Genomic DNA, 21,169 nt, shown 5'->3' on the forward strand with positions numbered 1-21,169 from the left:
GCACCCGCGTGTGCTAGCTCGGGTTCCGGGCGGTGGCCCCGCGCTCGCACCCACCCCGTGCTCACGCCGCCCCACGCTCGCGCCCGCCCGCAGGATCATGGGCCTCTACGTGTCCATCGTGCTGGTCATCGGCAAGTTCGTGCGCGGCTTCTTCAGCGAGATCTCACACTCCATCATGTTCGAGGAGCTGCCGTGCGTCGACCGCGTCCTCAAGCTCTGCCAGGACATCTTCCTGGTGCGCGAGACGCAGGAGCTGGAGCTCGAGGAGGAGCTCTACGCGAAGCTCATCTTCCTCTACCGCTCGCCCGAGACCATGATCAAGTGGACACGCGAGAAGGAGTAGGAGGACGCGGGGCGGGGGTGGCACCCGCGTGGCCACGCCCCCCCAGCCATGCTGCTGCTGTCGGGGAAGGGGAGCCTGCGCCCGGGACGGCGGCACCCTGCCTGCCCGCCTCGCTGGGTCCAGGGCCAGGGTTGGCCCCCCCTCCCCGACGTACTGTAGAATTTTTAATTAAAGTCATTTTTATTTATACAAGTGGACAGTGACACCAGAGGGTGGCCCCAGCAGAGCCATCTTGCCCCTCACCCTCGGGCCTGCTGGCTGGCCTGCCCCCGTGCTGTGTGCTCGCCCCAAGGGCCGCGATGCCCCAGAAGGGTGCTGGACCTCTGCTGGTGGGGGCCGGCCCCTTGCCCGCCGGGCCCCAGGACAGCACCCCGGGCTCAGCTCTGCACCGCCTGCACCTCCTCCTCGCTGTCCTCGATCAGGAACTCCTCGATCTCCCGCCTGACCCATGCCCTGAGGACCCACAGAGGCAGCTCAGGGCCCACCCGAGTGTCAGGGCCTGGGGGCCACGCGGAAGGGCTCCCCCCCCAGGACCCCCTCCTGCCGGGCGCTGCGTACCTCTGGCTGCGGAGCTGGGCCTCGGCCAGGATGTAGGGTGGGAGGGGGTCCACGGAGGGCTGCGGGGCGAGCCAGTGGGGAGGGGTGCTCAGTCCCGGCCCCAGCAGCTGGGCCCCCAGAGGAGGCAGCTCGGAGACCCCAAAGCACAGCCAGCGCCCGAGGCGGGGGCTGCACAGCCAGGCCCGTGTCCCCACCCTCCCAGCCAGGCGACCCTGCTCCAGGCCGGGGGGTGCAGCCGCCTCAGGTGGGGGCCGCCGGCCACGCCCAGCCCCCCTCGCTCACCAGGTCCTTCAGGTTCACGCGGCAGCCGTAGCACAGCTGCTCGGCCACCTGCGCTCGCAGGGCCTCCCTGTGGGGACAAGGCTGGGCTGTCTACGCAGGCCCTTGGCACGGGGCCTGAGGCCAGTCACAGAGGGGAGAGAGGGAGACAGCCACTCACCTGCTGCAGGGTCCAGCCCCTCCGCAGCACCCCTGAGCCCTGCCGGCCCCCGGGGAGCAGTGGGGTGCTGCGGGTGTCTCGGTCTCAGCCGCGAAGGTCACAGCGCTGTCTGCAAGCAGAGATGGGCGCAGCTGGGCGGGGGCTACCACAGCCAGCCCCCCATGGGCTCCCGGGGCCACCCTGCCCCCTCCCTCCCAGGAGGCAAGTGTGCACACCTGCGCCATCCAGGTGCAGCGCGCACAGGCAGAAGAGGCAGCGGGCGCCGGGAGAGTCCGCCACACGGCCGTCTCGGGATGCCTTGGCCAGCTTCTCACTTGTCCTGCGGCCAGGCAGGGGTGCACATGTGGGCTGTCAGCCAGGGGCCCCGCCCGGGGGGGTGGGTTCCACCGGCTCCTTGCACCCTGCGCCCCCAGCGCGCCCCCGCACCTGTACACGGTGCTGACCGTGGAGGGGAACTGGGCCTGCAGCCGGAGCAGGAAGGCCTCCACCAGCCGCTGGATGCTGGCGCTCTCGGGGGCCTGGGAACCGCCAGATGGGGGAGCTGCCTTGGCCGGGCTGGGGCCGGGGAGCCCCCACACTGCCTGGCGACCCTGACAAAGGCCGAACCCCTGGGCGCCTGCCCGGGGACACGAGCCCGGGGGCCGCTCCTGCCCCACGGCCCAGCTCATCCCCGCACGGCACCGGGTGGCCCGTGGCTGAGGCGGCCTGGGGGAAGCCACGCCGGCGCCGCTCCAGCGGGCTCGGGGCTCTGACCCCAGCCCCTGCACAGCAGGGGCCGGCCCTCCCCGGGGCCCACACCCACCCGCGTGTCCACGGCTGGTGTGAAGACGGACGGGACGGCAAACAGGCGGTTGTAGAAGGCGATCTCCTTCAGGGTATGCTCCCGCATGGGCCGCGCGACCACCACGCCGTGCCGCTCGTCCGAGAAGCCCTGGGGGCGCAGGGCGCAGGGCATGAGGGGATGAGAGGGGCCACGGGTCCCGCTGCCCCGGCCCCCAGCCTGCCTACCGTGTCCCAGGCGAGGAAGGCCCCTCTCCCCAGGGCCAGGTTGGCCAAGAGCCGGACGGCCAGGCGCGTGCAGCTCTCTCCGGTCAGCACCTTGGAGTAGCCGTGGGCTCGGGCCACGTGCAGGATCAGGTGGGTCCTGGAGGGCGGGCATCTCGGGGTGAGTGGTGCAGAGCCAGGGCCCAGGGCTGGACCTGCGCCCACCCCAGGGGACCCTAGGCTGGGGGCAGAGAGGGGCCAGCGCCCCCAGGCAGGCGGCCCACCTGAGGACCTGCAGCAGCTCCTCCTTGGCGGTCAGTGTCTTCACCGAGGCGAAGAGCCTGACCAGGGCCTCGGTCTGCGCGGGCGAGGGGGGCCGGGCCGGGCTCGGCGCCTCCCCCTGGGCCGGGCCCCCGGCCGCCGCGGCTGCCTGCACGCGCTGCTGCTGCAGGAAGGCGCCCACGGCCGCCCCGTAGGCCTCCTCGCGCCCGGCCAGCTCCTGGGCAAAGCCGCGCAGCACTGACGGCGGCAGACCGAACACCTTCCGGGCGGGGACAGGGCGTCAGGTGTGGGGGGCCGCTGCCCCACCTGCACTGTGGCCTCGGGGCCCCCACCGGGGACTCCCTGCCAGGGAGCGGGCGGGCCCCCCCGGCGTGGACCAGCCGCCCACCTCCTCTAGGGCGACGGGGTGCCACGGGAAGCCGACGGCCCGCAGGATCGCCGTCCGCTCGGCCAGGGCCTCCGCTCTGTCCTTCGGGCTCTGGCCGCAGGCTGCCCCCTCTGAGGCCCAGGCGGAAAGAGGCGTCAGGCTCCCAGGGGGCCCTGGTGGTGCTTGGCCCGCCTTCCCCAGGCCCAGGGGGAGCTGTGGGGGGGACGAGGGCCAGCAGGGCCGGGGGTTGGGCCCAGATCGTCGGGGCAGCCTGTGAGGCTGCACTGTGGGGGCCACGATCCCGCGCTCTGGGAGCGTCTCGGGGGCCGGCAGTGGGGCCCTTCTTGGCCGAGATGCGCCCCCTGGAGCCCCACAGGGGTGAGGCGAGCGCAAGGGCTGCGGTAGGAAGAGGGCCTGCTCGCAGCGGCCGATGGCAGCCGGGCGCACGGGGCGGGGCCGTGCCTCAGTCCAGCGGGACCGCCCACCCATCCCGTCGCCCAGGGTCCCTGGGAACGTTCCAGGGGCCGGAAGCAGAGAGGCCAGCCGTCAGGCTCGGGCCCACACCCAGCCTGGCCCTGTGCATGGACGGCGCCAGGCTCCGGCGGCTCACGGCGCCGCACTCGCCGTGGCCCGGCCCTCCTGCAGCTCACAGCGCTCCTGCCTTTCCTGACCTCCAGGGCTTAGGAAGCAGCTGGACACGGGGCCACCGCCACCGTCGCAGAGACGCCCCCCTAAGGAGGGTCTGCCCAGGCCCACCCCAGCGAACAGACCCGGGAGGCTCGAGAGCCACACGTACCATCGACGTAGACGACCCCTGGCACAAAGCGCAGCCTTTTGGCGGACTCTCGACTCAGGCCCTGCGGGGACAGAAGACGAGGGCCTCGACCCCGGCCCAACAGCTGGCGCCCGAAGCGCAGACCTCGGCTTCCAAGGAGCGGCCCACAGCAGTGGCCGCGGCCGCGGGGGCTCCGTCCCGAAGCCGTTTGGGGGGACACGCCAGGGCTCGCCTGGCTCTCGGTGGCCTGTGCCCACCCTGAGGGAGCGTCGGCACATGCTCGCCCCACCCCGGCTGTCCCACCTGCCACCTGCACACGCCACCTGCCCCCCAAAAACCCTGTCCCCGTAAGAACCCAGTGTTAGCAGCCAGCAAAGGTGAAGGCGGCGCCCCCAGGCCCAGTGATGCTGCACCAAACCACCCGGGGGAACTGGGGCCCAGCTCGCCCAGGACCCCTCGTGTGGCTGCCCAAGGCGGGGCCCTGCCCTCCCCCCGCTGAGAAGCCCCTCACGGCCACAGCTTCCTCAGCGGCCCCTCGGGGCACAGCCCAGACCACGACCTCCTGACTGCATACCACACCCCACAAGCGCCCATCGGTCTGGAGCACCCACCCCCTCGTACAGTTGTCCCCTCCACCAGTACCACCGCCCCCACCCCTCCCGGGTAAGCCAGGACACTTTGGGGTCTCTCCTTAAACACAACTTCTCAAGGAGGCCTCCCTGACCCCTGCCACAGCCAATCCCCTGTGTCCCCCAAAGCATGCGCACTTATCTAACTGCCTCACCCCAGGCACGCTCCCAGGCTGGGGAGACCTGCAGGGCCCAGGGGCACCGAGGAAGCACGTGGCCTCAGGACGGCTTGAGCTGCCCTCCAGCCCTGTCACCACACCAAGTGACTGCATTTCTACACCGTAGGACAAACAGCTGAACTGAGGCACAGCAGAATACTCCAGAGCAGCTTCTGGAGCTTGCACCTCCTGTATACATGTCCCAAAGCTCCTCCAGGCACCCCAGCTGCTCTCTCCAGCCCCAAAAGAAAATACAACACTGGCCAAAACGGCAGAGGCCCTGTGCACAGGCCGGACGCGGTGCTGCAGCAGTACCTCAAGGACTTGCCAGACCATAGAGCTGGACGAAGCGCCCCCAGACCATGCCAGAAGGACCTGGGGGAGAAGAGGAGATCACCAAAGAGCCCAGAACCCCCGCATGGACTCACCCACCCTCACCTCCTGGACACCCCGAGATCGTGGGCCAACATCTTCTAAGCCGCAGGTGCACAACGGCAGGGTGGGCCTGGTGGGGTCAGCTGGGAAAGGTGTCCTCCTGCAGGAAGGACCCCGTGAGGGGGGCCGCCCAGCCTGGCACGTGGGCCCTCCCCCAAGATGGCAAAATCAGATGCCCAGACCCCACACTCTACCTTCTCACCCGGAAAGATGAGCCGGTTCTTGCCCAGCACGGCTCTGAACTTGTGGACGTAGTACGCCTTAAAGCAGTCCCTGCAGCACAAACCACAACCACCGTGGGCCCAAGTGACTCAGAAAACCGTGGCCCCTGACGCATCGCCCCTGCCCACTGAGGGGCAAGGAAGTGTGCCCAGCACCTCTTAGTGCCCCTCCCTTCTCCAAAGTTTCCATCTCGAAGAGGAGGAGGAGAGCGCTGAAAGCTACAAGTCGGGCTCTGCCCATCCCTCCACACCCTCCTCCAGTCTAAACACCAACAGCCTTGCTTACTCGGCTCTCCCATAAGCTCCATCTGACACCCTCCTGTCACCTGATCCATGACTAAACTGTTGGAAAAGATCACCCCAGCAGGACAGCAATCCTTTCACCCTGAGTGATGTTTAACACAGGACGCAAGTAACCAAACGCTTTCTTAAAAAGAAAGCCTACGGAGAGCAGTCCTGACAGCCCAGACGGCCGTGTTCGCCAGCGTCTGCCCACGCCCAGGTGCTCACCTGCAGAAGGCGTCTCCTGCTCGGATCACCAGGACGGGCGAGCCTTCCTTACACTTCACACACTTCTGCTCAGGGCTTTGAAGACAGAATGGGGGGCGGAGGGAGACAAGAACACAAGTGACAGTGCCAGTTGTGTATGGAAGAGATCCTGGGCAAGCCAAGGGTTGTCCGATCTACCAATTTAGGGGAAGGCTAAAGGCGGGGGTGGGGGGAGGTCTCAAAGAGCTGGCACATAAAGGCCACCTTCCCGTCTCCCAAAGGCCGGCCCTGGAGGTGAGAAACGCAGCCGGTGCGTGCAAGTGACAGGGCCACCGGCTTCCTCCCGGAGGAAAGACATCGCCATGTCCGGCAGAGCCGTCCCGACGGCAGCGAGAGGCGGGGATGGCGGCCCACCGGCTCGACAGCCTCTCCCCGGTGCTGGGGGCGCGGCCGGGGCACCCGGGAGTCCCCAGAGGCGACGGCAGGGCCCGGGGTCCCTCGCGGCCCGGAAGCGAGCTCTCACCCAGGCCGCGGCGGCGGCGGCGGCGGCGCTCGGCGCGGGGGCCCCCCGCAGCCCTCGCCCACCTGGCACATGGCTGCGCGGCGGGCGGCGGCCGGGCGGCGGGCGCGCGCTGATGACGCACCGCCGGCCGCCTCGGGGGCGGGGCCGTGGCGTCAGCGCGGCGCCTCGGGGCGGGGCCTGACGTCAGCGCGGCGCCGTCGCGGCCGTGACGCGCGGCGGGGCGGGGCGCGCGCGGCGGCCGGGGATGGCGATGTTCCGCAGCCTGGTGGCCTCGGCGCAGCAGCGGCCGGCGGCCGGGCCCGCGAGCGGCGACGGCGGCCTGGAGGCGCAGTTCAGCTGCCCCATCTGCCTGGAGGTCTACCACCGGCCTGTGGCCATCGGCAGCTGCGGCCACACGTGAGTGCGCCCGCCCGCGGGGACCCGGCCCGGCCGAGGGGCGCAGGGCCCCCGGCGCGCTCGCCCTCGCCCTCGCCCGGCCTCTGTCCGCCGGCCCCAGGCGCGCGCCGACCCCTGCCTGGGCCCGCGGGGACGAGCTGCAGCCCTGCCCGGCTCGGGGGTCCCCGCGGGCTGCTGACGGCCGTGACCGGCCACCCCGGGCGTGCAGAGGGCAGCAGCCGCGCCCGCCGTGCCGGCGCCTTCTCGTCGGCCTGGTGGAGACCAGGGTGGGCAGCTGTAAATAAACGGCTCGTGGCCAGTGCCATCACCTCTCAGCCGGCTGCATGCTTGTCTTGACTTGCGGGGCTAGGACTTCCCCAGACTTAGCAGAACGGCTCGTTTGGGGTCTGGGGCTATTCGACTTGTTTTGTGAGAACTTGAGTCACACGCTCGCTGAGCAGCCAGGCAGGCTGGCCCACAGGGGACGGAAACCAAGCCCCTCGCTGGGGTCTTCAGGTGCAGCGGGGACCACACTCGGTCCTTCCAGGGTGTTTCAGGAACAAGGCTCTCCTCCCAGCTGGGCTCTTCTCAGAACTGCCAGCTTGTTTGGAAGCTGAGATGAGTGCCAGCTTCCTGGCCTCTCAAGTGTCTGAATAACACAGCTCTCGAGTGAAGCGGCGGGCTTCGTTTGTAGGCAGTGCCACTCAGGAGGTGGTTTCCCCTCCAAGCGGGTGGGGTGGCAGGGAGCACCCAGCCGGTAGGAGGCCCTGGGTTTTGCACACAAAGGCAGCCGACTCCAGAGGCTCCTGATGCAAAGAGGGAGCTGGCGCTGCTGCTCGTTGGTGGGCGTGTGCCTGCTTGTCGCCGAGGAGGCGGCAGGGACAGTGTCAGAGCCCAGAGCCTCCCTTCACCTTCCTTCCCCTCAAAGGAAGCAGCACACCTACTCACGCCGCCAAGCCGAGTGAGTGAGAGCGCTTCACGCTGCTCCTGAGGTGGCAGGGGTAGCCCCGGGCAGGACGCACTCCTCCAGAGCCTGTTTACAGCGTTCTGTCGCTGAGAGAACTGCTTTCCACTGGCTGCAGCGGTGTGGCTGGCTCCAGCGCCTTCACCCAACCCGGGCCACGAGGTTTCCAGTTTCCTGGTTTGCACAAATCAGTATCCTACCCCCCCACACCCCCCCCAAAATAACCTTTTTCTTAAAATATGGTTTTGGTAACACAAAATACAGAACTCAGAGCAGTTGTGGAACCCTCTTTTTCTATGATCTCCCCTGTGGATGCTTTTCTTGGCAGCATTTGACAGCTTTCTTCCCAGGCCTGCGGCTCGTCCAACAAAAGCTTTTCTGCATCTTCTGCCTTCAAGCAAATTGCTTTCTGGCTCCCCTGTGGACTTCTGTTTCCCTGGCCCTCGTCTTGATCTTTTTCTCTAAGCTTCCTGTCCTTCATTGCTAAGACCTGCATGTAAATGAGTACAGAAAGTTTTCTTGTAAACGTTTTCTGGTGATCTGGTCACTTTCTGTCCTCAAGCTGCCTGACTATGAGCTAGCTTCTCCCTGCAAAGTAGGTTTATGCTGGGAAGCGTCACTGTTTGGGAGCAGGTGTCCTGGTTCGGGCACAGGACGGAGGGACGTGGTAGGGGAGCTTTCGAGCCTGAAGCTGTGGGCAGCAGGCCTCTGGGTGGCTCAGAGCAGAGCTCTGTGGAACAGCTCCCGGAAGCTGCACAGCTGGCTTCAACTGGTAATCCTGCACTGAGGGTGTGCATTTGGTGCACACACAGCCGCAGAGCAGGGCCAGCCCTGGGCTGCCACCAGCCTCTGCCTCCTTTACTTCTCACGTGTGCTGCCCCACCTGCCCCATGTCCCGCTGTCCTCCTGTGTGGTTTCTTAACACAAACAGGCCGCAAGGAAATCACAGTGCTCGCACTTAGAGGCAAAGCAGGAAGTGGTAACGAGTCTCTTCTGAGCACCTGCACTCGCCAGGCCTGTGTGAGAGGTGCTGTCGTTACCTTTCACACCAGGAAAGGGGGGCTCAGAGAGGCTCCGCAGACTGCCAGAGGGTGGCGGCAAAGCCGGGACTTGGCCGTGGGTGGCCAGGCACGGCCAGCCTCTTGGCCACTGTCCACCCCCACCTTCGGCAGCCCCACCACCCAGTGCACTCGTGTGGATGCTGTGGCCTTCCGTCCTGTTGCAGACCCTCGGGACAGGGAGCAGATTCAGAGAGCTGTGTGCTCAGAGTCTGCTCTCGCACACGGCTGCCCGTAGCCAAGGCCCTGGCCAGGCCTCAGCACCCCCACCCTGCCCAGGAGTGGGCGAGCCGGGCAGGACATGCGCGCAGCTGTGGATGCTGGGGCAACTTGGGAGCCGGCCTCCACCCCGGCCGGCATCCTGCACTGAGTGGGGGGGGGGACACCTCCGTGTGCCGTGGTCCCAAGTGCTGAGCAGGTGGGGCCGCGGGTGTCCCCCCCCCCCCCTTCCCTGAGCAGCCAGGGGCCCTCGCGGGGCCTGGGGTGTGAGAACAGGTGCACTGTCATTCATCGCTGGCACCCAAACCTGCCGACCCTCCCGCCTCCCTCCGCTGAGAGGCTGCCCGGCGCCGGGCTGTTCGGCACAACCCGGCAGGCCCTGCAGGGAGAGAAGCAGGCACTGCTTTGCTGCTCCCAGCCGGGCACACCGGGCAGCGGCTGCCGACCGCAGGCTGCCCGTGGCGTGGACACATCCCGCCTCCTTGGGGCGCTTGCCGTGGTGAGGTCATTGGGCTGCTGACGGGTTGGCCCGACAGGTGCAGGTGTGTCGGCTCTCGAGACGACAGCCCCCGCCCACCTCCTCCTGGGGAAGCAGCCCTTGCCTCTTTCTCTTCTGCCACTTTTATTTTCCCACTGAGCGCCGTCCCTCGTACCCCATTTCCTACCAGACGCATGAGGTGGCCCCACCAGCGAGAGTAAGCCTGCCTCGGGCAGGGGTCACGTCCTGCCTCAGTGCTCCTTCCTCAGTCGTGGGGATTTGGGGCGATGTGGCTCTGGCCGCTTCAGGCTGAGCAGCCCCTGCCTCTTCTGCTGCCACAAGCCCGAGTCTGCGCTGGGACTGCCCCTGCTCCCGGCCCCAGCGCCCGCCCCTGGCGGGTATTTGCTGCCTGCACCGTCTGCTTTGTCTGAACAGCTTCACTCAGGCTCCCTCCCGCGCAGCGTGCAGTTCAGCGGTTTTTAGCATTTTTAGAGTTGTGCAGCGACTACCACAAAGTTTTAGAGCCTTTTCATCACTCCAAAAAGAAGCCTGGCACACGCAGCAGTCACTTCCAGCCCCCTCCCCAGCCCCTGGCAAGCGCTGACCCGCTTTCTCTCTCCGTGGGTTTCTGGAGTTGCACGTAAATGGGATCATGCAGAGTGTGGCCTTTGAACTCTGGCTTCCGACACTCAGCTCAGCGCCCAAGGACCGTCCACGCTGTGGCGTGATCAGAACGCGGCTCCTTCGCACAGCTGAGCCGTGCTCCATTGCACGTGCATGGACCAGCCAGCCGGCACTTTCCTCGAGCAGCGCGGTGCCGTAACTTAAGCTAATCGGATCTGGGACTGCGCAGAGGGACAACCCTGGAAACACTCGCTGGGGTCCAGAGGGGGTGGGGCGTCTCCTCTGCCAGCTGGCAAGGGAGCCGGGTGAGGTGAGGGCCATGGGCCCCCTCCGTGTGCAGCGGGGAGCGGGTAGTGGGGACCACTGGTGCCCCAACGGGGCTGGAGTCGGGCCTGCTCCACCAGGAAGTGCTGGCAGGAGGCGCCACTGCCGGAGGCGGCCTGCCTGGGAGCGCCTGCTGTCCTCACGGAAGCTGTGCTGGGAAGGAGAGGAGCCTCTTGGTGGCCTAGAGAACCCTTCCCCTTCAGCGGGCCACGTCGCTTAGAAATTCAGGCGCGTCCTCCCGGCCCCCGTCCGGGACAGCTGCTGGCCCTCCGAGGTCCTGGCCATTTCTTCAGTCTGCAGGACTGGCCCTGCACGTGGAGTCCAGCCCAGCCTCCCCACCAAGCCAGCACTGCCCCGCTGCTACGGGTACTCGGACGCCACCCAGTGTCACCACGTGCCGGGACTGTCCCTCGGCTGAGCAGGCCCCCCGGTGCCTCTCAGCGCCTGGGCCAGTGGTCCTGGGTTCAGCTCCTGCTGCCTCTCTCTGCTCCCCGCCGAGTCTCATGCCAGAGTGCGCTAGCGTGTGCAGTGCCTGCTTTCCCTGCTGCCCGGGCCTCGCGTGTTGGGTCCTGCAGTGGGCAGTGGCTGTAGCCACCAGCCGGCAGGGTCAGGGCCCAGTGCAGGAGAGCCCCACTGGGAGCCTGCACCCGAGCGGGTGCCCTTCGGGAGGGGAGGGGGACACAGACATGCCGGAGGCGGAGAGCTGGTGGCTGCAGCAGCACCCACCCGCCCCGCCAGCCGAGGCTGTGCTCAGAAGGGCCAGCGGGTCTCAGTGCAGCGGGTGTGTCCACTGGCCAGTGGCCGCAGTCTCTGGGGTGCCTCAGGGGGCCCTTGGAGGGCGCTGCCAGCTCCGCGCTCTCCACCAGGCCCCTGCCCTCGCTTCGGCCCGGCCTGGGCCAGCCCTGCACCCTCAGTCCCCGGGGCCCACAGGTGCTCTGCGAGTGTCCACTAAGCCCGACCTGCCCAGGTCGCTGTCGCCACAGCTGGGGTGTGAGCCCCCGCCAGGGCCCTGCTCACCCCTCGGCTCCCGGTGTGCACGCAGTTTCCTCCTCAAGAGGCGCTGGCGCCCGCCATCCCCTCCAGGCTGTGCCGCCCCTCCTCGCCCCCCCAGCAGGTGCCTGGGTTTCCCGCCCCTGGGAAAGGGCCCGGCACCCGCCTGCGGGGTGGAGGACTCGCCTGCTCGCTGGCTGGGAGGTCTCTGGATATGCAGGCGGAGCGCCCCCGGCCCACCCACGGGAGCGGCCCCCGCAACCCACCCCTGTGCTCAGCTCCTGCCGTACCTGCCGTGCCCCCCAGAGGCGCCCCAGGACAGTGCTGCTCCCGGCCAGGGGACCCCGCCCTGGGCAGGTCAGCCCTGCCCAGCAGCAAGTCCAGAGCCCCTGAGGCCCGGGAGGCCTTCCCCGGCCGGGGTGTCTTCACTCCGAGCTCGGGGCTCCGGGCTCGCCTGCGCCCTCCCCGCGCCGTGAGGTGTCGCCATCTCTGCCGGGCGCCAGGGCCCTGGAGCCCGCACTCAGCCCACACGTGCCCGCAGGTTCTGCGGAGAGTGCCTACAGCCCTGCCTCCACGTGCCGTCCCCGCTCTGCCCGCTGTGCCGCCTGCCCTTCGACCCCAAGAAGGTGGACAAGGCCGCCCACGTGGAGAAGCAGCTGTCGTCCTTCAAGGCGCCCTGCAGGGGCTGCAACAAGAAGGTGCGGGGCCGCGGGGGAGCCCGAGCCGTGCCCGCCCCAGCGCGCCCCCCGCCCGAGCCGTGCCCGCCCCAGCGCGCCCCCCGCCCGAGCCGTGCCCGCCCCACCATGCCCCTGCCCGTGCCGTGCCCGCCCCACCGCGCCCCCCGCCCGAGCCGTGCCCGCCCCACCGCGCCCCCCACCCGAGCCGTGCCCGCCCCACCGCGCCCCCCGCCCGAGCCGTGCCCGCCCCACCGCGCCCCCCGCCCGAGCCGTGCCCGCCCCACCGCGCCCCCCGCCACACCCACCCCGCCCGAGCCGTGCCCTCCCTACCGCGCCCCTGCCCGTGCCGTGCCCACCCCACCGCGCCCCCCGCCCGAGCCGTGCCCGCCCCACCGCGCCCCCCGCCCGAGCCGTGCGCGCCCCCCGCCCGTGCCGTGCCCGCCCTACCGCGCCGCCCGCCATGCCCACCCCAACCAAGCACACCCCACCCGTGCCCGCCACGCCCACCCCGCCCGAGCTGTGCCCTCCCTACCACGCCCCTGCCCGTGCCGTGCCCGCCCCACTGCACCCCCGCCCATGCCCGCCATGCCCACCCCGCCGCGCCCCCCGAGCCTGCCCCGCCCGTGCCTGCCACGCCCACCCTGCCCGTGCCGTGCCCGCCCCACTGCGCCCCAGCCCATTCCCGCCATGCCCGCCCTGCCGTGCCCCCAACCCGAGCCGTACCCACCCCACCGCGCCCCCACCCATGCTGTGCCCACCTCACTGTGCCCCCCGCCCAAGCCGTGCCCTCTCCACCGCGCCCCCGCCCTTGCCCGCCATGTCCCCGGTCTGTGCCTGCCCCACCGTGCCCCTGCCCGCCACGCCCACCCTGCCGTGCCCCTCACCCAAGTCCGCCATGTCCCCGGCCTGTGCCCGCCCCTGCCGTGCCCCCCACCCGAGCCCACCTGAGCCCGCTCTGCCCGCCCCACCGCACTCCCTGCCACGTCACCCTGCCTGGCCCTGGCAGACCTGCTCTCGCTGCGGCTCTGCGCTCTGGAGGGCCATGCACGTGGCCGCTGCAGGACAGCACTGAACGGGGAGCCCCGGGGCGGCCTCGACCTGGGCGTCCTGCCCCTGCCGCTCCCACAGGCAGAAGCGGGGGCTCCGCGGCAGGACAGCGCCACTGCCCCGCGGTGGGAGCCCACCCGAGGCCGCACGGGCCCGTTGGGGAAGCCCCAAGCGCGCCTGTGACTGCGCAGCCCCTGGCGGCTCCCGGCTGCGCCCTCAGCCTGCCCGCTCCCGAGTCGCTGGCCCCCACGCCACGGGGCGCAGCCCCCGGCGCCCAGGCTGCCCGAGGCCAGCCCCTCTGGGCCCGGGCGGTGCAGAGGGGCCTGGCGGAGCTCCAGGGGCGCCCCCCGAGCCCGGCGTCCCGGGCCTCTGTCGGCGGCAGTGCCGGGTGGTGGCCCCTGCCCGGGGGGCTGCCGTGTGCCGCCCTGGGCCCTCGAGGCCCCTGCTCTGACCTGCCCTGGCACCGCTTCGGTGGCTGGGGGTTGTGGCGGTTGGGCTGGGCTTTCCTGCGTTTTGAGAAGGAATTTGCCAGAAGACGTTTGCCTCCCTAAACACGCGTGTCCTTCGACTTGGAGGTGGCCGGGCTGCAGGCCTGCTCAGCCCCCGCTCTGCCCCCAGGTGGCCCTGGCGAAGATGAGGCTCCACACGTCCTCCTGCGGGAAGGTCCAGGAGCAGGTGGCCAACTGCCCCAAGTTTGTTCCAGTGGTGCCCACGTCCCAGCCAGTGCCCAGGTGCGCCCTCGACGCTACCCCTGGCCAGTGGGGCGCGGTGGGCAGGTGGGGGACAATGGGCGCGGCAGGCACAGCAGGTGCTGCGGGCAGGCGGGGCGGCGGGCATTGTGGGCAGGCGGGGGGACGGGCAGGCGGGGCGGCCGGCATTGTGGGCAGGCGGGGGACGGGTAGGCGGGGCGGTGGGCGCTGCGGGCAGGCGGGGGACGGGCAGGCGGGGCGGTGGGCACTGCGGGCAGGCGGGGGACGGGTAGGCGGGGCGGCGGGCGCTGCGGGCAGGCGGGGGACGGGTAGGCGGGGCGGTGGGCGCTGCGGGCAGGCGGGGGACGGGCAGGCGGGGGGACGGGCATTGTGGGCAGGCGGGGGACGGGCAGGCGGGGCGGTGGGCGCTACGGGCAGGCGGGGGACAGGCAGGCGGGGCGGTGGGCGCTGCGGGCAGGCGGGGGTCCAGGGGTGGCGGGCTGGTGGCGGGCGGGGGTCCGGGCTGGTGGGCCCGAGCTCACTCTGCCCCTCCCGCCTCAGCAACACCCCCAACAGGTCCACCTTCGCCTGCCCCTACTGTGGCGCCCGCAACCTCGGCCAGCAGGAGCTGCTGCAGCACTGCGTGGGGAGCCACCGCAGCGACCCCAGCCGCGTGGTGAGCGCCCACCCCTGCGCGCCCGCGCCTGCGCCGACGCCTCCACGACCCGAGCTGGGGGCTCCCGGCAGCCCCGCCCAGGAGGGGCTGTGTGGGCGCCCCTCACCCTGCATCTCCCCCCAGGTCTGCCCCATCTGCTCGGCCATGCCCTGGGGTGACCCCAGCTACAAGAGCGCAAACTTCCTGCAGCACCTGCTGCACCGGCACAAGTTCTCCTACGACACCTTCGTGGTGCGTGCGCCTTCCCGCCTTCCTCCAGCCGCCGGCCTCCGGGCTGCCGCGGCCGCTGGCCACCAGGGGGCGCCCGGCAAGCGGGTCCAGCTCCGGCCAGAGCTCGAGGCCCCATCGGGCTTTGGGAGCGGCGAGCCCCCGCCCTCGGGCACAGAGCAGGCAGTGCACGTGGGGCCCTGGGTGCGGGGCGCGGCCTGAGGGCGCGGGGCCCCCGGGCACCACGGTTCCTCTTGCAGGGGTGTCACCCTCCAGGATCCCCTCGGCCTCGCCCGCGGGCAGGGCCCAGCTGGCCCAGGCCCGCACCCCCTTGGCTTGCCCTGGAGCTCCCGGGGGCTGGGGGGGGGGGCGGGTGAGCGGGGCTGAGACAGTGCACGGGGAGGGCTGGCCTGCCCCCGGGGCCCGCCGCCGACCTGTCCCCTGCCTTCCAGGACTACAGCATCGACGAGGAGGCCTCCTTCCAGGCCGCCCTGGCCCTGTCTCTCTCCGAGAATTGAAGGCCGCAGCCTGGCTCCGTGTCCAGGAGGGATCTGCGCCGCGTCCGGCCAGCCGGGCCCAGTCGTCTGCCAGGAGAGCCGGCAGCCGGGCAGGTGGGCAGAACCGCGCCGGGACGAGGATGGCCACTCCGCTCGCAGGGCCCCGTGAGGCCGTGCCAGGAGGCCCGCCCCACGCCCGCGCAGGCCCCGCTGCTGGGCAGGAGGCCACACAGGGGCGCACGCTGGAGACCCCAGCCCACCTGGCGTCCGGCCACCCACCTCGTTCGTCCGGTACTGGCTTTTGTGGTACTTAGAGATTCTGGCATTTTTCTAATACCCAGCGTGACATTTTCATATTTTATAGAGCGAAGAAAAACCAGTTACTCTTCATACTGCAATACCCGTGTTTGACTAGGAATAATAGTATTTTTATGGAACGTTTACAAAATTATATTTTTTACGAAAACAAACAAAAATAAACATTGTGCGGGCTGGTGTCGGGGAGGGGAGCTCCGGCCAGCCAGTGGGGGTGCGCAGGTGGCAGGGGCGGCGTCCTGGCTCTTTGGGTAATAACGAGGAGAGACCGGGCACCCCGAAGCGCTCACACCTGCCTCAGCCCGGGCAGCTCCCCGGGGGCATCGGAAAACACACGCTGAGCATTTTCTCGTTCGTTCCATGGTATAAATTATTGCTCTTTTAAAAAACTTTAAATAAAATATTTCAAAGCATCTATAGCAAAAGGTAGTCAGGCTCTTACTCTGCAAATACTAAAATGGTTTGGGGTCACTTTCACGGCAGAGCTCTGCATCTCAGGTGGCTGGGGGGTTAAACGTGCTTCCCCGTGACTCGGGACCGAGGGGCTGGGGGGGAGGGGGCCCGGCGGCCAGCCCGCCCCGTCTCACCCTCCCGGCTAGGGCCGCTGCAGGCGGGTCAGCCTGGCCCGGGGACAGCCTTCTCACCATGCCTTGCCTGGCCTGTGGGTGCCACCCGTCTCCCCACCTGTGGCCCCAAACCAGACCCGAGTGCTGACCGTCCCTTGAGGTCTGTGGCCACCCCTTGGCCGGGAAGCCCCTGACGTCCCTGGGCCCCTGGCACTGCCCGCACTCCTGAGGTCCAGCCAGCGCTGGCGGTGAGGACACCAGGACAGCCGGGGGCTCTGGATGGTGGAAGCTGCCACCTGGGGACTGTGCGGGGACTCGGGCCGGGCTGGCCATTGGGGGTCCTGGGCCTGGGGTGGGCGGGACCAGGAAACCCCGGCTGCGGGGGTCCCACGGAGGCTCCTGCTGGCGTGTGGCCCGGGGGCAGGCAGGGCAAAGGGGACCCTTCGTTCCACGCGCTGAGGGGCCGCGTCCCCCTCCAGGGCCACCAGCCACGCCCGAGGGGGCGACCCCATGATGCCAGGGAGGGAGCCCCAGGGCCCAGCTCTCAGGTGGGTGGCGCTGCCCCAGGATGGGAGCCCCTTAGGGGCTGCTCCCCGGGAGGGCTTCCGGAGGGCAGGACAGCCCCGTGCCCTGCGGCAACGGCGCACCTGGAGGCCCGAGCCCCAGCGCAGCCCCGCGCAGGGCAGGACGGAGCCGCACCTTCAGGCCGGGGGTCCCTGGGCCCTGGGCCCCAGCTTGTGCTGCATCCACGGTGGACCACCGCCAGGGTGGGCGACTGGGCGAGCAGGTGGTCCCGCCCCCCAGGAGCCCAGGGAGGCGGCCCTGGCTTCCCAGAGCCCCGGGGGCTTCCCGTGCACAGCAGTGTGGGGGTCAGTGCGCCCCTGCTCCTCGGGGAGAAGGGTGGGTGGCAGCCTCCTGGGGGGCCCGAGAGGCAGCTAAGGCTCAGCGCCTCCTGAGGCCACGGCCCCGGGGACAGGGCTGAAGTCTGGCCCCACTTCCCGGGCGAGGACCTGCCCCAAAGCTGCCTGCCGCAGAGGCCAAGCTGGCCCCACGCTCCCCAGCCCACCTGCCCCTTGGCCGCGTGCCTGGACGCCCCGAGGGGGCGAGGAAGAGGCCACAGCTCGCCGGCGGCCTCCGGCCAGGCCCACGGGGCCCTCGTGGCCTCTTGTCCTGGCGTTGTGGAGTTGGCCCAGGTCAGAACGAGGCAGACAGGGACCTTGAGCCCGCGGCGTCCCCACGGCTGCTGCCAGGTGCCCACGGCCTCCCCGCCCAGTGAGGTGCGCAGGGGCCCATGCACAGCTGCGACAGCGGCTGCTGGTGGCAAGAAGAGAGTCGGGCGACACGCCGAGCGGGGAGGCCCGGGGACAGGGGAGGCGCACGGGCCCCTTCCCGGCCTCCGGTCCCCCCCCCAGCGGCCCCACTTCTGTCCACGCCCGAGCTGGGCCCCCGCCCTGCAGGTTTCGGGGGCTCTGGGTGGACGGAGGCTCATGTCTGCAGCTCCCACCCAAGTGCTGCCCAGCGCACCGGCCCTGCCCTACTGTGCCCACGCGGCACAGGAGGGAGGCCGGAGGGCCACCTCCCTTCCGGGTAGGTTTGTGAGAGGCGGGAGGTGCCACGGACACGCCTGGCAGAGGCGAGGGCTTGGCGGCCGCGGGGGCTGCTCCAAGAGCTCCTGCTCGGCTGCCTCCAGGGTTCCTGGAGGGCGTGGGAGCCCTGCCTGCCCCAGGGACACTCCTGCCGACAGGCCACCGGCGACCTGGACGGCAGGAAGCTACCCTTAGGCAAGGCCTGCTGCCCGGGGAGGGCCCCTCCTCCTGCCCTCGCACCCCAGGCACACTGGCCCTCCAAGAGCCTGCCCAGCCCGGCCACACAGCACGGGGTGCACAGGAGCCCAGAGGCTCGTCCCGGGTTCTGGCAGGTTCTGGTTCCTCCAACTGAAGCCATGGCTGAGGTCCCCTCTCTCCTGCCAGTTCTTCCCAACCTCCCAGCTGGCACGGCTGGCAGCAGCCTCCAAGGACAAGCCAAGCCTTCTTCACTGTGGCAGTTTGATATTGTAAATTTCGAAATGAGATATTAATTATGTTTGCAAACAGGTTCCCCTGGGCACGATACCCTTTTATGGTATTAAATTCAAAAGTTAGGTTTACTGAATAAAATTAAGATTAGGGCTTTGATTCAGCCACGTCAGTAGGGTGTCGAGTCCCCACCCCCTGGTGGACAGACACTCACACAGAAAAATACATGGCAGAGGCCCCGGGAAGAGAGATGAGCCTGACAGTCCACAGCTGACCTTGTGGAGAGAGCAGAGCAGCTGGGCCTGGAAAGAAACGAGCCCCAGGGAGAGAGACAAGCCTTATGCCAGCCTACAGCTGAGATCAGAAGAAGCTGGGACCACGGAGCCTTAAAAGAGAAGGAGGAAGGCTGAAGCCCTGCAGACATCACCTGCCACCTTGCTTCAACATGTGACCAATGACTTTGGGTGAGAAATACCTTAGATGGTACCTTGAGTTGGACTCTTTAAGGCCTTATGACTGTCAGCTCCTACCCCAAATAAATACCCTTTATAAAAGCCAGCAGAGTCTGGCCCTTTGCATCAACACCACTGTGACTGACTAATACAGAATTTGGTACCAGGAGTGGGGTAGTGCTTTTGCAATTACCGAAACGCTGGGATGGTTTTATAAATAGGTAAGGGGTATTTTTTGGAGGAATTGTGAGATGCTTGATAGAAAAGGCCTGGATTGCTTTGAAGAGACTGTTGGTAGGAATAACAACGCTAAAGAGACTGTTTATGAGGCCTCAGAAGTAAATGATGAAACTATTACTGGAACCTGGAGGAAAGCTGATCCATGTTTTAAAGTTGCAGAGAACTTAGCAAGATTAACTCCTGAGGTTTTCTGGAAGGCAGAATTTGAAAATGGTGAGCCTGGGCATTTAGCTGAAGAACGTCCCAATGTAAACTCGGAGAATGCGGTTTGGCTTCTCCTTGCAGCTTATAGCAAAATGCTAGATGAGAGAGATAAGCTGAGGACTGAACTGTTGGGCACAAAGAAAACAGACACTGACTCCAGAAATTCCAAGCCTCTGGAAATCAAGCTCGCAGATGACAGTTGCCCCAGGACTTAACTAAGCTTGGAACTTGTAAGTCAGGATTGACGATGCAGTTATCCAGGAAGGACTTGTGGAAAGGCTTGGTGTCTGATGGCTTGGACCCCTGCTTCCTGCATGCTAAACCAACAAGCTTTTTGAGAGAGCTGTACGAACAAAACCACTGTCATACTGGGCTAAAAGGGACATCAGTGGGGAATAGGGAAGGGAAAATGACTTTAAGAAGGAAACCATGGGAGCCGAGGTCTGGAATTAAGCCATCTCCTTAGGCCAAGAGAAGGACCCACCCACGTGCGCAGAGAGGGTGAGTCTGCCCTGGCATGAGGAGGGCGGTGGTTCCTGTCCGCCGTCAGGGAGAGTTTGGCCGCCCCAGGCTACAGAGAGGGTGGGGTACGTTCCCAAGGGTTGGGGAGAGTAAGGTCGACACCCCACAGGTCTGAGAGGGGGGGGGCTGCCCCCCATGGGTGGGGGAAGGCCAGGTGACCGGCTCGTTGCTCTGAGAGGATCAGGCCTGTGTGCTGGGCACAAGGGAGGCTGTTGCTTCCCCTCCCTGTGCTAAGGGGGCTGAGGCTGCCCCAGAAGTGGGGGAAGGAGGGGCCATGCCCCCAGTGTTCTTGGAGGGTGAGGGCTGGAGCTCGGTCGCCACCCAGATGGTGAGGGTGGAACCAAGAAAATGGCCGCCGGGCAAGCCTGTGGAAAGGGGGGGTGCCATGAGGCCCAGGGAGAAGAAACCATCGCCCTGAGAAAGACTCTCAGGCTTTGAAATCTAATGAAGTGCCCCGCAGGTTTACTGAACTGTAGATGACTCAAGTTTCCCTCCTAATTTCTCCTTATGGTGATGCAAACATTTACCCTTTGTCTATCCCTTTGTATATTGCAAGCAGATAAATTGTTTTATAAGTTTCAGAGGTCTACAGCCAGGGGGGATTTTGCTCCAAGACAAACTTTTTTTTTAAATCGATTGTGATACGATTTTGTACTTAGCATTGTTACTGATTTAAGGTTCTTTTTTGAATATTGTAATGTCCTTTTGGAATTCAGAGGGTGGAGTGTGGCAGTTTGATATTACTTATAAATCTCAAAAAGAGTTATGTTTGTAAACAGGTTGGTGCCTCGGGGCGTGATAGCCTTGGCTTGTAGTAAAGTCAAAGGTAACTTTTATTTAATTAAGATTGGGGCTTTTATTTGGCCACGTCAGTAGGGCATTGAGTCCCCACCCCCCTGGTGGGCGGACACTCCCACAGAAAACGACACGGCAGAGGAAGAGAGGTGCGCCTGACAGTCCACAGCAGGCCTTGTGGTGAGAACACAGCAGCTGAGCCCAGAAAGCAACGCCTGGGGGAGAGAGACAGGCCTCATGCCAGCCTGCAGCTGAGATCAGAAGAAGCTGGGACCACGGAGCCTGAAGAGGGCGAGGAAGGCTGGACCCTCGCAGACGTCGCCCGCCATCTTGCTTCAACACGTGGCAACAGACTTTGGGTGAGAAAGTCCTTCTTAGGGTGGCCTGAGCTGGACTCCTTAGGGCCTTGTGACTGTAGCTTCTACCCCAAATACATGCCTTCATAAAAGCCCTCAGCGCGCTGGCCCTTGGCATCCGCCACGAGGCCGACACATTCCAACACATTCATCTCGGCCTTCCCGGCGTCTGGCACAGACAGAAGCGCAGTGCGCGGAGGGGCCGTGGAGTGAACCAAGGGCACGGTGCTCCAAGCAGGAGGCCTGGCAGGGGGCGGGCCAGCAAGTCCCCTCCCCACGGCGGACAATGCCGTGCCCCTGGCCCTCCGCTCCAGCCTGGAGGGCACGAGGCGTCAGCGCCTCCGCGGAGAACCAGACGCTCAGGGAGGAGCATGGCAGCCGGAGGGGCGCAGCGCAGGGACAAAGTCAGACGCCCTGACTCCCTGTGTGCCGCCCAGCAACCTGCTCCCCCACTGCCTGGCCTGTGTCACACCCAGCAGCTCCTGTGGCTGCACGCGCACACGCCATGGACACACCACGTGCGCACACACATGCACACAGCCACCCACCCCACACACAGGCACACGCACACGCGTGTACACACCCCCCAGAGACCCGGAGCCAGGTGGCAGGTGCCAGGGGAATGACACACTCCCCGCCTCCCACCAGCCTTGTGTCGTGATGAGGGCAAGTGCTC

The 21,169-nt window shown here is 67.3% G+C and overlaps 3 protein-coding genes across 6 annotated transcripts in view; 2 read left to right on the forward strand and 1 right to left on the reverse strand.

Annotated features, from left to right (window-relative positions):
• PIEZO1 (piezo type mechanosensitive ion channel component 1 (Er blood group)) overlaps positions 1–535 on the forward strand; it is a 57,712-nt gene extending 57,177 nt beyond the window's left edge. The window contains 1 exon segment of the mRNA XM_058279583.2: positions 94–535. Within this exon segment, the coding sequence (XP_058135566.1) occupies positions 94–343 (250 nt within the window). The 3' untranslated portion in view covers positions 344–535.
• CTU2 (cytosolic thiouridylase subunit 2) lies at positions 505–6,299 on the reverse strand. Of its 3 annotated transcripts, none has more exons than XM_058279582.2 (15): positions 6,266–6,299; positions 5,702–5,776; positions 5,165–5,243; positions 4,851–4,910; positions 3,770–3,830; positions 2,995–3,104; positions 2,609–2,865; positions 2,349–2,484; positions 2,143–2,271; positions 1,767–1,858; positions 1,556–1,659; positions 1,341–1,449; positions 1,184–1,250; positions 902–960; positions 505–796 (listed from the first exon to the last, which is right to left on the reverse strand). In XM_058279582.2, exons 4-15 carry the CDS (start codon positions 4,869–4,871, stop codon positions 721–723), a joined length of 1,221 nt encoding a protein of 406 aa, XP_058135565.1. In that variant the 5' UTR covers positions 4,872–4,910; positions 5,165–5,243; positions 5,702–5,776; positions 6,266–6,299; the 3' UTR covers positions 505–720. The 3 variants fall into 3 exon arrangements, with proteins under 3 accessions (XP_058135565.1, XP_058135563.1, XP_058135564.1); XM_058279580.2 differs by having other exon boundaries at positions 6,204–6,292; XM_058279581.2 differs by lacking the exon at positions 6,266–6,299 and having other exon boundaries at positions 5,173–5,243; positions 5,702–6,119.
• A 135-nt stretch (positions 6,300–6,434) lies between these two features.
• Positions 6,435–15,762, forward strand: RNF166 (ring finger protein 166). Of its 2 annotated transcripts, none has more exons than XM_058279584.1 (6): positions 6,435–6,599; positions 11,777–11,933; positions 13,578–13,690; positions 14,210–14,324; positions 14,448–14,555; positions 14,984–15,762. In XM_058279584.1, the coding sequence occupies exons 1-6, from the start codon at positions 6,448–6,450 to the stop codon at positions 15,047–15,049; spliced, it is 711 nt and encodes a 236-aa protein (XP_058135567.1). In that variant the 5' UTR covers positions 6,435–6,447; the 3' UTR covers positions 15,050–15,762. The 2 variants fall into 2 exon arrangements, with proteins under 2 accessions (XP_058135567.1, XP_058135568.1); XM_058279585.1 differs by having other exon boundaries at positions 14,225–14,324.
• The last annotated feature ends 5,407 nt before the right edge of the window (positions 15,763–21,169 follow it).

Source organism: Dasypus novemcinctus, chromosome 18 (assembly GCF_030445035.2).
Source record: "Dasypus novemcinctus isolate mDasNov1 chromosome 18, mDasNov1.1.hap2, whole genome shotgun sequence".
Lineage (NCBI taxonomy): Eukaryota > Metazoa > Chordata > Mammalia > Cingulata > Dasypodidae > Dasypus > Dasypus novemcinctus.

Bases quoted from the DNA above. Each gene is read 5' to 3' on its own strand.
- CTU2 (XM_058279580.2), bottom strand. From the start codon at position 6,274: ATGTGCCAGGTGGGCGAGGGCTGCGGGGGGCCCCCGCGCCGAGCGCCG. The intron at 2,866-2,994 runs GTGGGCGGCTGG...CCCGCCCGGAAG, and splicing joins ACCCCGTCGCCCTAGAGGAG to GTGTTCGGTCTGCCGCCGTC. The intron at 1,450-1,555 runs GTGTGCACACTT...CTCTGCTTGCAG, and splicing joins GCTGCACCTGGATGGCGCAG to ACAGCGCTGTGACCTTCGCG.
- RNF166 (XM_058279584.1), top strand. From the start codon at position 6,448: ATGGCGATGTTCCGCAGCCTGGTGGCCTCGGCGCAGCAGCGGCCGGCG. The intron at 13,691-14,209 runs GTGCGCCCTCGA...CTCCCGCCTCAG, and splicing joins ACGTCCCAGCCAGTGCCCAG to CAACACCCCCAACAGGTCCA. The intron at 14,325-14,447 runs GTGAGCGCCCAC...ATCTCCCCCCAG, and splicing joins GCAGCGACCCCAGCCGCGTG to GTCTGCCCCATCTGCTCGGC.